Source organism: Coenobita brevimanus, chromosome 89 (genome assembly GCF_032717465.1).
Source record: "Coenobita brevimanus isolate Jiangsu-jjx chromosome 89, ASM3271746v2, whole genome shotgun sequence".
In the NCBI taxonomy this organism is placed as follows: Eukaryota; Metazoa; Arthropoda; class Malacostraca; order Decapoda; family Coenobitidae; genus Coenobita; species Coenobita brevimanus.
The window spans coordinates 11,472,865-11,486,221 of record NC_137042.1 but is presented as its reverse complement, the minus strand read 5'-3'; the positions used below and the strand labels follow the sequence as shown (position 1 = coordinate 11,486,221).

General features: G+C 41.3%; 1 protein-coding gene across 1 annotated transcript in view; it reads right to left on the bottom strand.

Moving 5' to 3' along the window:
* Nucleotides 1–13,357, bottom strand: part of cysu (peroxidase homolog) — a 93,379-nt gene that overhangs the window by 10,147 nt on the left and 69,875 nt on the right. The window contains exons 9-13 of the mRNA XM_080281433.1: nt 13,133–13,278; nt 12,464–12,591; nt 2,386–2,499; nt 1,516–1,648; nt 790–917 (exon numbers count right to left, since the gene is read on the bottom strand). Of these exons, the coding sequence (XP_080137559.1) occupies nt 790–917; nt 1,516–1,648; nt 2,386–2,499; nt 12,464–12,591; nt 13,133–13,278 (649 nt within the window). The remainder of the gene's footprint in view (nt 1–789; nt 918–1,515; nt 1,649–2,385; nt 2,500–12,463; nt 12,592–13,132; nt 13,279–13,357) is intronic.

Genomic DNA, 13,357 nt, shown 5'->3' with positions numbered 1-13,357 from the left:
ATAAAATAATCTGGTAGTAGCAACATTAAGATATAAAAGACGTTATCATAGCAAGTTCAATGAAACTGCTACCAGCTCTTTCACTCCTAAGTCGAATAAAATCATCTAAAGGCAATAAGATTTCAGACGTCCTTTTACTGAAGATGTTAATGTATTAGATATCATTTATGTCTGCCATTTTATATTTAAAATGAATGAGGTGTTGGAGACGGACGCCTTCATGTGCTGGCACCGATATAACTATACTGCTCCACTGCCTGATTAGACAAACGTCCCTTAAGTACTTATCCCCCAACAGGAGGAGGGTGAACAGCTTCAGTTTGCAGTCCGATGGGTTAAAAATACAGATGAACCTTGGGACACAACAACAGCAGCTACTACTACTACTACTACTACTACTACTACTACTATTACATGTGAAGGGTGAGTAGATGACGATAACAGGATTTGTACATCCGATCAAAAAACTATTTTTACAACCTTCCGTCTTATATTTTGAAATAATGAACGAAACTTAGCAAAATATTCTCCTGTAATACTCACAGTTGTGCAGTACATGATGGGCAATTTAATCAGTACGGTATGAAGAAAGAACTTTATGCAACATATGAAGTAAACAGTTCATTCAGAAATACTCGCGTAAAGAAAAGGCGTGATAAGCAGCGCTCATTGTGAAACCACCGGTGACCTGTGTAAAGGTGATTTTTTTTTTTTTTGTTCGAGTGTAATGTACATTGCATCTCTCTCTCTCTCTCTCTCTCTCTCTCTCTCTCTCTCTCTCTCTCTCACCTCCTGCGTGATGCCGTCGTCCATGGCCTGGCTGGGTTGGTTCGCCATACCCATAATATACTCGTCCAGCACCCCAGGTCGGAACAGGTCATATGGCTGGCGGATTAGCTGATGAAGACGACGAGAGGCTGGGAAGGGGAGAAAAGCGGAAGAAAGGCGACAATAATAATAATAATAAAAACACGTAACCCTACACGGATAACACCAGATAACTTATAAGATTGTTATTTATGACTGTTTTCTCTTTCAAATGCTGCACTTCTTTTATCAGGCCTCCTTTCTCTTTACTAACACTCCATTAAAATATGCCTTTAGCTATATCATGTCTAGGTAGCACTGTGCTCGTACACATGGAATACTCGTACTCGTGGTTCATCACTTAGTTCTGCCTTACTTTATGATTACAATTTATTATTGTTATTATTATTATTATTATTATTATTATTGTTATTAATACTGTTACCGGTACTGTATTATTATGTTCACACTTGCTATTGCCCACTTCAGCTGGCAATCGCAAGCATGGGGACAAGGTCATGATGATGATGAGGAAGAGGTATAAATTATTCAGTATTCTATTTATCAGTTTTCTCTCGCCATCCCAACTTAACTCTCTCTCTCTCTCTCTCTCTCTCTCTCTCTCTCTCTCTCTCTCACACACACACACACACACACACACACACACACACACACACACACACACACACACACACACACACCACTCACCAATAAACTTGTGTGAGGAGGACCACCGCTCTACGGACGAGGGCAGGAGGGAGTGACCGAAGCGGAAGGCGGCTGCTGAGAAGGCGGAAGAGATGCTGGGGTCCACCTTGGGGTTATAGCCGTCCCAGTAGCCCTAAGGGAAGATGAGAGGGAAATTAGAAAAGGTAAATGAGAGGGGAAATGAGAAAGGGAAATTGTAAATGGGAACTGAAATGGGAAATGAGAGGGGAGAATTGAGTGGAAATTGTGTAGTGAATTAAGTGTTAGGACAGTGGTTTTCGTGTTGTGTTTTAATGAGATAAACTTAATGGCAGTGGTTAAAAAATGCGTAGTAATAACACCACTATCAGTGTTAGATTGTAAACAGCAGCAGAATTAATGTAGTCTTAGAAAATGAAAGTAGGAGCAGTGTAGATCCAGACAGCTGCAAAACAATGAAAAGTAAAAGTAGTTGTGCAATGCCAGACAGCAAATAGTAAAAAAGCAGCTTTGAAATATTACGTAGAAATAAACGTTATGACTGACTTTTTCTCCCTGTCTATCTGTTTATCTGTCTGTCTGTATAACTATACTTATCTGTTATCTAGTTTTAGCAGAGTTCGCAATGTAATTTTGATATGATTATTGATAATAGAAAGTTACAAATGGAGGTTATATATATATATATTACTGTACAAAGAAATAACCATCTTCATTCTTCCATCTGAAAAGAATTGGCAACGGTCGTAATCCAGTGGAAAACCCTATCTCTACCACTGCGTGTTTCAGATGGGTCGTTTTTTCCGCTATGTCTTGGTCCAACTTTGGGAGGAGTCTCTCTCTCTCTCTCTCTCTCTCTCTCTCTCTCTCTCTCTCTCTCTCTCTCTGTACCTCCTTCTCCAATATGAGTCCAAACTGCTTCATAACGCCGCGACCCAGCAGCTGCGGCAGGAACTCGTTGTAGGTGACGTGCTGGATTTGGGCTGCCACGATGCGACGGGTTTCCTGTAGGGGATGGAAGGGGGAAAGTGACGTAACTAAAGCAATAACACACACACACACACACACACACACACACACACACACACACACACACACACACACACACACACACACACACACACACACACACACACACACACACACTTTAGAAAGGAAGCTAACATAAAGGATAGCATAAAAATTATGGACAGCTGTGTGTGTGTGTGTGTGTGTGTGTGTGTGTGTGTGTGTGTGTGTGTGCAGGCACGAAGTACTTAGATCAGAATTAACCTCTTCAGTACGAGAAGCCTTTCCCCCTCCAGATAACTGAAATAATCCAGATAAAAAGTAAATGCAATAACAAAAATGAATGACATAATAAAAGATATTAGGGTATTGAAAAGGTTAATGGAGACTTATTAACCCCTTCAGTACGAGAGGCGTTTTTTATTGTCAAAAAATAAGGGTAGCGAGAATAAAGAAAAAAAAGTAATTGTAGTGAGTGGTTAAAGTCCTTGAATCTGGTGGGTTTATTTTTGTCCCCCCCCCCCCGTGGCGGGGGGGACACAATCTGGCCGCACTATGGGGTGGTACTACTACTCTGCGGCCAGGCAGTGTTAGGAAGAATACTGCCACCGTATTCCCTGCGTGTCGTAAAAGGCGACTAAAAGGGGCGGGGTGAGGGGACTAGGGACCCCCTACTCTGTTTTTTAGTTCCTAAAAAGAGACAGGCCAGAGAAAGGGATGGGGGATGGAGTTATCCCCGTACCCTGATGATTGGGTCTATGAATGTACGTGGATGTAGTACGATTGAGGCTAAAAGGGAGGAGATTGGGAGAATGTTTGTGAGAAGAAAGTTGGATGTGTTAGCTTTGAGTGATACGAAGATGAAAGGGAAGGGTGAGTCTAAGTTTGGAAGTGTGAATGGAAGATTGTCAGGTGTTGATAGAGGAAGGGCAAGAGAAGGTGTGGCCTTGTTATTGAGTCCGGAAGTACAGCAGTGTGTGACTGAATGGAAGGAGGTGTCATCGAAACTGATGTGGGTGAAAGCGAAATTTGAACGTGAGTTATGGGTGTTTGTGAGTGCAAATGGGCCTGGTAGTGAAAGGGATGCAGAAGAGAGGGAGTCTTTCTGGAATGATGTTGATGAGTGTCTGCAGAGTTTTGGAGCGAATGTGAATGTGGTAGTGATGGGAGATCTGAATGCTAGAGTGGGAAATGTAGCAGTTGAAGGTGTAGTTGGTATGCATGGTGTGCCTGGAAGAAATGAAAATGGGGAGCGAATGATAGCGATGTGTGTTGAGCGAGAGATGGTGATTGGAAATAAGCTGTTTGAGAAGAAAGATATTTATAAGTATACATGGGTGAGACAGGAAGGTGGAAGGGTTGTTGATAGAGCTTTGATGGACTATATGGTTGTGTCTAGGAATGTAATAGGAAGATTGTTGGATGTGAGAGTTCAGAGAGGGGAGGGTGGAGGTATGTCTGACCACTACCTGGTGGAGGGAAAGTTAAGAGTAGGTAAGAGATGGGTGAGAGCTAGGAGGGTTAGATGTGGCAGGGAGGTTTTGAAAGTGAGTGAGTTGGATAAAAGAGAGAAAAAGATTGAGTATCAGGAGAAATTGAAAGATGAGTGGAACGCAGTGAAAGATCGGGAAAATGGCAATGTGGAGGAGGAATGGCAGTTATTTAAGAGTGCTGTAGTGGAGCATGCAGAAGAGGTGTGTGGTGTGAGACGTGTGGGTGGTGGTGTAAGAAAAGGAAGTGAATGGTGGTGCGAGGAAGTAAGTATGGCTGTGGCTGAGAAGAGACGTGCATATGAAGTGTGGCTGCAGAGGAAGGGTGAAGTGTCATATGAGAGGTATAAGGAAAAGAGGAATAGGGCGAGAAGGGCTGTGTGTGATGCTAAAGTGGCAGCAGATGAGAGGTGGGGTAGGCGGCTGACAGAGAATTTTCACCAGAATTAGAAAATGTTTTGGAAGGAAGTGAAAAGGGTGCGAAAGGGAGAGTCTGGGAAGGAAGAACGAGTAAAAGCAGATGGATGCAGTAAGGAAGAGATGGGTAGAGTATTTTGAAAGATTGTTAAGTGTAGAGGAGGAAAGGGTGGCTGAGATTGTGGCGGATGGAAAGGTGCAAGGAATAAATGTGTTGGGAGAGTTGAATGATTCTTTGATCACGAAGGAGGAAGTATAGAAGGCAGTAAAGGAGATGAAAACAGGGAAAGCTGCAGGTATGGATGGGTTTGCTGTGGAATGCCTGAAGGGTGGTGGAGTGACTATTATTGACTGGTTAGTAAGATTGTTGAATGTATGCTTTGTGAAAGGTATGGTGCCAGTTGACTGGGCAAGTGCTTGTGTGGTCCCGTTGTATAAAGGCAAGGGTGATAAGTATGAATGTACTAGCTTTAGGGGTATAAGTCTGTTGAGTGTTGTAGGTAAGGTGTATGGTAGAGTGTTAATTATGAGAGTTAGAGAGGGTACAGAGGGAGTGATTGGTGATGAGCAGTGTGGCTTTAGGAGAGGGAGGGGATGCGTAGATCAGGTGTTTGCGGTGAGACAAGTGTGTGAAAAGTATATATTTAGCGAAAGGCAAGGATGTGTTTTGGGCATTTATGGATTTAGAGAAAGCGTATGCTAGAATTGATAGGGAGGCTTTGTGAACTGTTTTAAGATTGTATGGACTTGATGGTAGGTTACTAAAAGGGGTGAAAAGTTTTTATGTAAATAGTAGAGCGTGTGTAAGAGTGGGAAATGCTTTGAGTGACTGGTTTCCTGTGAGAGTGGGGCTGCGACAGGGATGTGTGATGTCGCCTTGGTTGTTTAATATTTATATGGATGGTGTTGTAAGGGAGGTGAATGCAAGAGTTTTAGGTGGAGGTCTGAGTCTGGTGAATGTTGATGGTGGAGAGTGGAATCTGAAGCAACTGCTGTTTGCAGATGATACTGCACTGGTGGCTGATTCAGAGGAGAGATTGAGACAGTTGGTAGAGGAGTTTGGAAGGGTGTGTGAAAGGAGGAAATTGAAAGTAAATGAGAATAAGAGTAAAGTGATGAAGTGTACGAGGTTGGTAGATGGTAGGGGGATGAATATAGTTTTGAATGGCGAGTTGCTTGAGGAGGTAGAGTGTTTTAAATATCTAGGGTCACATGTTGCTGTGGATGGAAGAATAGATGCAGAAGTGAAGTTTAGAATAAATGAAGTAGGAAAGGTGCTGGGAGGAATGAAAAAAGTGTTTAGATGTCGTTCGCTTACAATGGATGTAAAGAGAAGGCTGTATGAGGGTGTTGTGGTACCGACTGCATTAGATGGGGCTGAAACATGGAATATGGGTGTAGCAGAGAGGAAAAGTTTGAATGTAATGGAGATGAGGCGTCTGAGGAGTATGTGTGGAGTGACGCGTATGGATCGAGTGCGAAATGATGAAATGCGAAGGAGAACTGGAGTTGTTCGGGAGATGGCTGGTAGAGTTGAGCAAAGGGTGTTGCGATGGTTTGGGCATATGGAGAGAATGGATGATGAGCGATTGGTGAAAAAGATAACTAGATCTGATGTGAGAGGTGTAAGGCTGAGAGGAAAACCACGAATAGGATGGATGGACAGTGTGAAGAGAGCGTTGGATGCGAGAGGGATGTCTGTTGAGCAAGGAAGAGTGGCTGTGCGTGACAGAAATAAATGGAGAGAAATTGTGAATGAATAAGTGATGACGCAGCCCTGAGGGGATATTCTCCCGCATTTGGTCTGATGCGGGTAAGGGGATGAGTCTGTTATGATGTGGCAGGGGTAAACCAGCTCTGCTGTTGGGCCCTGCCGCGGATGTCACTGATTGCATTGCGCAGTTGACCCTTGTGCGTTGTGGTGCGGTGAGGATCTGTCCGTTCTCCCCTTTGGGGCTAAGATGCGAATGAATGTGTTTGAATGGATGAGTAAATGGGGAGTGTCTCGTCCTGTCTCGGCTACCTCCCTTTCCCTGGGGGAAGCAGCCTAGGTATATAGATAGATAGATTATCATTATTTTTGTTATATCATCATTCTTCTTCTTCTTCTTCTTCTTCTTCTTATTATTATTATTATTATTATTATTATTATTATTATTATTATTGTTATTATTATTATTATTATTATTATTATTATTATTATTATTACTACTACTACTACTACTACTACTACTACTACTGCAACTACTGCTATCATCATTATTTAATGTTTTGATTCACTTTTTTTTTTTAATTTCTGGGCGATTTTCTTCATCTGAGAGTGAGTGCTAGGAGCCTGAGAATATTAATAAAAAAGAAACACTACACACGACTGTATTCTGGTCATGTGGAATGCATGGCAGAATGACAAGACAGTTGCATGACTGTGAGGTGAATGGGGGGAAGAGAAGGAGGAGGAGGAGGGAAGGAAAGGGAGGAGGAAGAGGAGAAGGAGGTCGGAGGAGTGAAGGAGGAGGAAGGGGAGGGGTAGGTCAGGGGGCTGAAGGAGGAGGAGCAGATCGGTGGGGTGAAGGACGAAGGGGAGGTCAGAGGGGCGAAGGAGGAGGGGTAGGCCGGAGCTGTGAAGGAGGAGGAGGAAGTTGGAGGAATGAAAGAGGAGGGAAAGGTAGGAGTAGTGAAGGAGGGGAACGTCAGAGGGGTGAAGGAGGAGGGGGAGGTCAGAGGGGGTGAAGGAGGAGGGGGAGGTCAGAGGGGTGAAGGAGGAGGGGGAGGTCAGAGGGGTTGAAGGAGGAGGGGGAGGTCAGAGGGGTGAAGGAGGAGGGGGAGGTCAGAGGGGTGAAGGAGGTGTAGGTGGGGAGGGAGATCGAAGGAGGAGGAGGAAGAGGAGAAAGGAAGGAGAAAGTAAGGTTTTGGAGTTCATTTAGCTTAAAGTTACGGAATTGTTTTACTTATTCCGATTTACCAACGTTATAGAGTAGTGTTAAATAAGATGGTGATGATGATGATGATGATGGTGATAATGATGTTGTTGAATGTTTTTATTTATTATTTATTTATATACTTATTTAATTATTTTTTTGAAGGCAATAAGTGGTCGACCAGCATCGTCCTATGACACTTTTTTGGCCATATTTTTTTCTTCTAAACGCACAAAAACACATCAACAATGAACTCCTCACATTCCACTGCTGTCTCTAAACCTACATATCCAGTTCTCGCCAGTGTTATCCAGTTTAGAACACCAGTTGCATGGAAGAAAAAAAAATGTAATATACTGACACACCTCACAGACATACCAAATATTTCGTAACAACCGAAAGTGTGATGCGTGGCTTTAGGCGCACCACATAATCATATCTCAGTCAGCTCTCTTAGCAAAAGGATTTAACCACAAATACGGGAGAGAGAGAGAGAGAGAGAGAGAGAGAGAGAGAGAGAGAGAGAGAGAGAGAGAGAGTTAATTCACATCTGTCATTCCCAAACTTAGGGTCTCTCACTGTGTGGGTTTTTTTTTTTTTCTCAGCACTTTTCGGCAATTGGTGGGAAGTAATTAGCTGTGATATATATATATATATATATATATATATATATATATATATATATATATATATATATATATATATATATATATTTGACGACTGATTAAACTTCCATCCCATAGAGAGCCTTCAGGTGTATCATGATCAACAACAGTAAAGGAGTTTCTTGACCCTTCGTCGTCGAGATATTGCGTCACCGTTTACATTACGTCACCGGTTATATTACGTCACCGATTATGATACGTAACTGTTTATATCACGTTACGGATTATATGGCCTATATATTACATCGCGATTCATATTACGTCACTGTTTCTATTACGCCAAGACTGTAGCTGGCACATGACCGTTGATTTTGACTTTCGTTCATGTTCTTAACCCTCCGAACACGAAGATTCTCTCTCTCTCTCTCTCTCTCTCATTTCCAAAACATTATAAGCCACTCGCAACCAACGTAACAGACATAACCAGTCAGTAAAGAGGTGCAACTGTAACATAACTGAAACCCATATATTCCGCCATTTCAGTTATTTCAGTTATTTTCTCAAGTTACGAAAGGTCCTCTTTACCATTACGGGATTTTCGAAGCTGAATAAAATCGTATAAATGCTTCGTGGAGAAAATAAAAATAAATATCACATCGTCTGGCCGAAGGGTAAGAAAGCATGGCGCCACTTTGATTGTTCTTTTTTTTCCTGTTTGTTATTTATTTATTTTTGAAATTTGAATATATATAAAAAATGCTACTACCACTCCCCCTCCTTTGTGAGAATAGGGGCTCAACTATGTGACTGTAGACCAGAACATTCAAGGATAAGAGACCGATTTTGCGTCCCTGGCAGCGTGTTGCATGATAAGGAGTGGAAGCTGGAGGAGGAAGAGGAGGAGAAGGAGAAGGAGGAGGAAGAGAGGGAGGAGGAGGAGGAGGAGAGAACAAAGAAAATGAAGACAAAGAAAAAAAAGAAGGAAAAGAAGTCAAGAAGAAAATTCATTCATCGCCTGGACTGGAACCTTAGCACGTTAACCGCAGCCACAGCCCGCGCTGACCCGACCGCCTTATCGTCAGCTGAACTAACGTCCATAAATTCGAAACAAATCTGAACTATTTCATCAGGAAATATGATGCAAACTAGTTTGACAATATACTGTATTGCCAAGGATATCGTCATACGGCTGGCAAGATGGTCGTTGTGTGTGTTGGAGGGGGGGCCTCAAACACTGAATAGCGAAAACCCCTAGGAAAAAAACTAGAATAAAAAGAAAACTCACGCCGTCAAAGCATTGTGGATTGTCATGAAGCTGAAGGACGGACGCGCATTAGCTAGAGAGAGAGAGAGAGAGAGAGTACATAGTAAGTGCAGATAACAGGTGGACTGCTGGTCCATGACGAGGTTATCTGCTGGAGAAAATGTTAATTCTTCTAAGATCTAACCAACGTGTAGGAGAAAAGGATAGAAAAGAGGAAGACTCCCTCACCCACTACATCACCCGTTAAACCGGCAAGAAAAAGATAGATAAAACACCATTCTTATTAAGAGAGAGAGAGAGAGAGAGAGAGAGAGAGAGAGAGAGAGAGAGAGAGAGAGAGAGAGAGAGAGAGAGAGAACTAAGAGGTTAATGAATAAAGAGGAAAAAATTGCTGGAGTTTAAAGAAAATTCGTGTAATACAAATGACAAGCAGCTAAGGCCAAATGGTAAAAAAAAAAAAAAAATGATAAAGGGGAATTTTGCAACCACTCACACGCTGCAAATAAAAACCCAAACAATGACACTGAAGGCGCGTAAATTAGAGTCCCGTGAGAATTAGCTCATTGGACAGTGATAATGACAATAATAATAATGATGATGATAATGATGATGATAATAATAATAAGCCTAATAATAAACCATTTTTTACCGACTCATATACCGAGTGGGAGTTATTTAGAACAGGTACAGGAAAGTAAAAAAGAATAAAAACCATCAAAAGAGCTCGCCTTCCTTCTCACATACATTTTCCTGCAAATTGCTTGATTCACATATCCCTGCCTCTTCGGAAGCCACCCTATTCATCACTCACCACCCAAGTGTCCATTATTATTATTATTATTTTTTTAAATCACTGTCCTGCAGCGTAACTTATCCATAATACTCGGTGGCCTTCCCATGGTAATTTTTGCGCTATCCGTCTTACTGATAATCTTGGTCCACACATTCATATATATATATATATATATATATATCCGGACACCAGGCTAGTTATTACTCACCACGAAAACTTCTCTGTTCTTTATCACTTAATTTATCTTAATTTATTACACACACACACACACACACACACACACACACACACACACACACACAAAGAATAAGAGGGAAAGGAAGTGGTGAAGGGTGTGGCCACTGACTCGACGGAAAGGGATATTACACAGCAGGGATGAAAACACACACACACACACACACACACACACACACACACACACACACACACACACACACACACACACACACACACACACACACACACACACACACACGGAACTATGCCTTGACATCCTAGGTGACAAAGGGAAGAGGAAGAAAAACCAAAATATACGTTGTGAGTTCCAAGGAGGGCAAATTTTTGGTTATTATCTCTGGCCAGGAGGTTATGCTTTCCTCTCTCTCTCTCTCTCTCTCTCTCTCTCTCTCTTTCCCCGCACTAAATTTGGAATAATATTGAGAACTATCAGAGGAACAAGGGATTAAATTCTAGGTGAAAAAGTTTTAAGGTCAGTGTCATTGTGTCATTGGGGGGATATGGCGCTGCCTTAACGGAGGGGTGTGGTCTTGGAATGCTCCTGCCTCCCTCCCTCCCTCCTTCTCTGTCTGTCTGTCTGTCTGTCTGTCTCTGTCTGTCTGTCTGTCTGTCTCTCTCTCTTACTAGAACAAGAATAACAGTAACGTTAGAAGAGGAAAAAGGAGGATGAGGATGAGGAGAGGAGGGAGAAGAAGAAACAAAAAAAGAAAAAAGTATGAAAATAAAAACCACAATTAAAAGAAATAAGATATTAAAATGCAAAAATAATTGAATATAGAATAATAAGACATAGGAAGGCAGTGACTCACAAGGTAGAGCATAAAATAGACCACAAGAATACAGAGCAGTAAAATACGAGGTATGATGACGATGGGAAAATAAAGGACACTAGTGAATATAAGTAGGAGGAGGGGGAGGAGGAGGAAGAGGAGGAGGAGGGAGGAGGAAGAGAAGTAGAAGAGGAAAAGAAAGGAAATATAAAAGTTTAAAAATGATAATAATAATCGTAGTAGTAATAATAATAATAATAGTAATAATAGTAATCATCATCATCATCATCATCATCATAATAATAATAATAATAATAATAAGAACAAGAATAAGCAGAAGAGAAAGAAAGAGAAAAAAGGATGAGGATAAGGAGAAGGAGGATTAGAAAAAAAAAAGGATGTACTGTATATGGTAGAACCATTGAGAAAAAGAAGGGAAAAATATAGAAATCAAGGTTTGTCCTCTATTCAAACCCTTTAATGATATGTCTCGGAAAGTATGCTGATAAATCAGTAAGTGTACATTGATAAGTGATTAAAAATAATGAAGTAAAAAGCATCATCATCATCATCATCATCAACAACAACAACAACATCCAAGTCTTGCTCTACGTCCCCAGCAATCTTCTCGAGCCTGTTAAATTTATTAAAGCATATGTAATGAACATGTGAATCTTAATAAAACCTGAACATAAATCGTGACCTAATAACAGTGAAACAGGCACAGGAAAAGAGGCAACAGAAAGTGAAGCAGAGCTAGAAAGAGAGGAAGAAAAAGCAATTCGAAAGTGACAGACAAGAAAAAAAAAAAAATCCCAGCACAATTTATGAATAAACCGACCTGATCCAAATGTTCGTTGTCCCTGTCATGCAGACACAAAGGAAGGAAACAAAAGAAGTAAAAAAAAATGTAGTAAAGAATTCCTGGTTATAGCCGACTTTAAATCGCGATGAAAATGATTTAATACGGCGTAATAGAAGCTGTGGTATTCTTGAGGATAAATCATTAAAAAAAAAAAAAATGATAAAAGCATTCGTCTTTCCAGCGTAGCAAAACCGATAAAAATAAAATAACGGGAAAATTTAACCCTACAAATATAATTATCACACCGATGGTGATATAGTGACAAAAAAAATGAAAATGGTGCTATAAGTAACCTATGCAATCCCTCGTTGTCTCAATGGAGCTAAAGTAAATAAAAAATATAGTAAATCTTCCAAAAAATTTAATTTGAACTAAAGCTATAATGTAACTTACCATAAATCCTATTAAAACCCATGTTTAAAGCTACCGTTTATCACCAATATCCGTACACTAAGCGACCAAAACAATCGTTCGTTCCCTGTGCGAGTTGAGCTTTGAAATGTGGCAGTGGTTTGGTAGTGTTTTCTCATCTGCAGTGTTTTTCGCCGGCTGGATTAGATTTTAACCTACCATTTATCCTTCGAATAATAATAATAACTTACCTGATACAATCGTTCGTCATCCCAGTGTGGGTTAAGCTTGGCGAGGACGGTGGCGATGCGGTTGTGTTCTCTCATCAACAGTGTGTGCATTACAGTCAGGATCAGCTGCTCGTTCACCCGGATCTCTCCTGTAAGTAACCAGTTATATCTTATTTGAACATCAACTCCTTCACTATCTGTTTCCCTTTTGTCTCTGTTCACCCAGGACTTATAATTCTCTCGCAGGTCGTATAGATTTTGCTACTTTCCGTCTAGAAGTTAAGATAGCATGGTCAGTTTGCGTGTGTTTACTAAGTCGCTGTGTTGATGTGCGTCGCTTATTTTATTCTTATTATTGTCGCTATTAATGTAATTATTATGGTTATTTTGAGCGTAGTTTAACACTCAGGTGCCTATGACCCACTTTCAGCTCAAAATAGCCTGGCGCTAGGTAGAAGAGAATATTAGAGATATCCCGACTTTGTGAGGGAACTTAAGCAGTAAGGTATTTCCATTTAATTTATGGAACGTTCTGTCGGATACGGTACAGTGGGTCATGCTATAGTCACTAGTGCCTTGGCACTACTGCTGCTGCTGCTGCTGCTGCTGCTGCTACTACTACTACTACTACTGCTAGTTTTATGAGTAGTAATGAAAATAATAATAACCACCACACCACACCACACCTACCTGCCAGGAAGCAGTATTGGCTGGGGTCCTCTCTCATACAGCCTTCGTCAGGTATATCCGTCTTGAGAGGCAGGAGACCCTTGAGGGGCAGGTTGGGGAAGGCGTTGTAGTATCTTAGAAGGCCACCGCGACCAGCGCGCAGGTTCCTTGAGGGGGGGCAAGGAGATAAGCGATTTTACGTCAATTATTTTAGCTTTAAATATGAAAGATGGTTAGCTGTAAAAA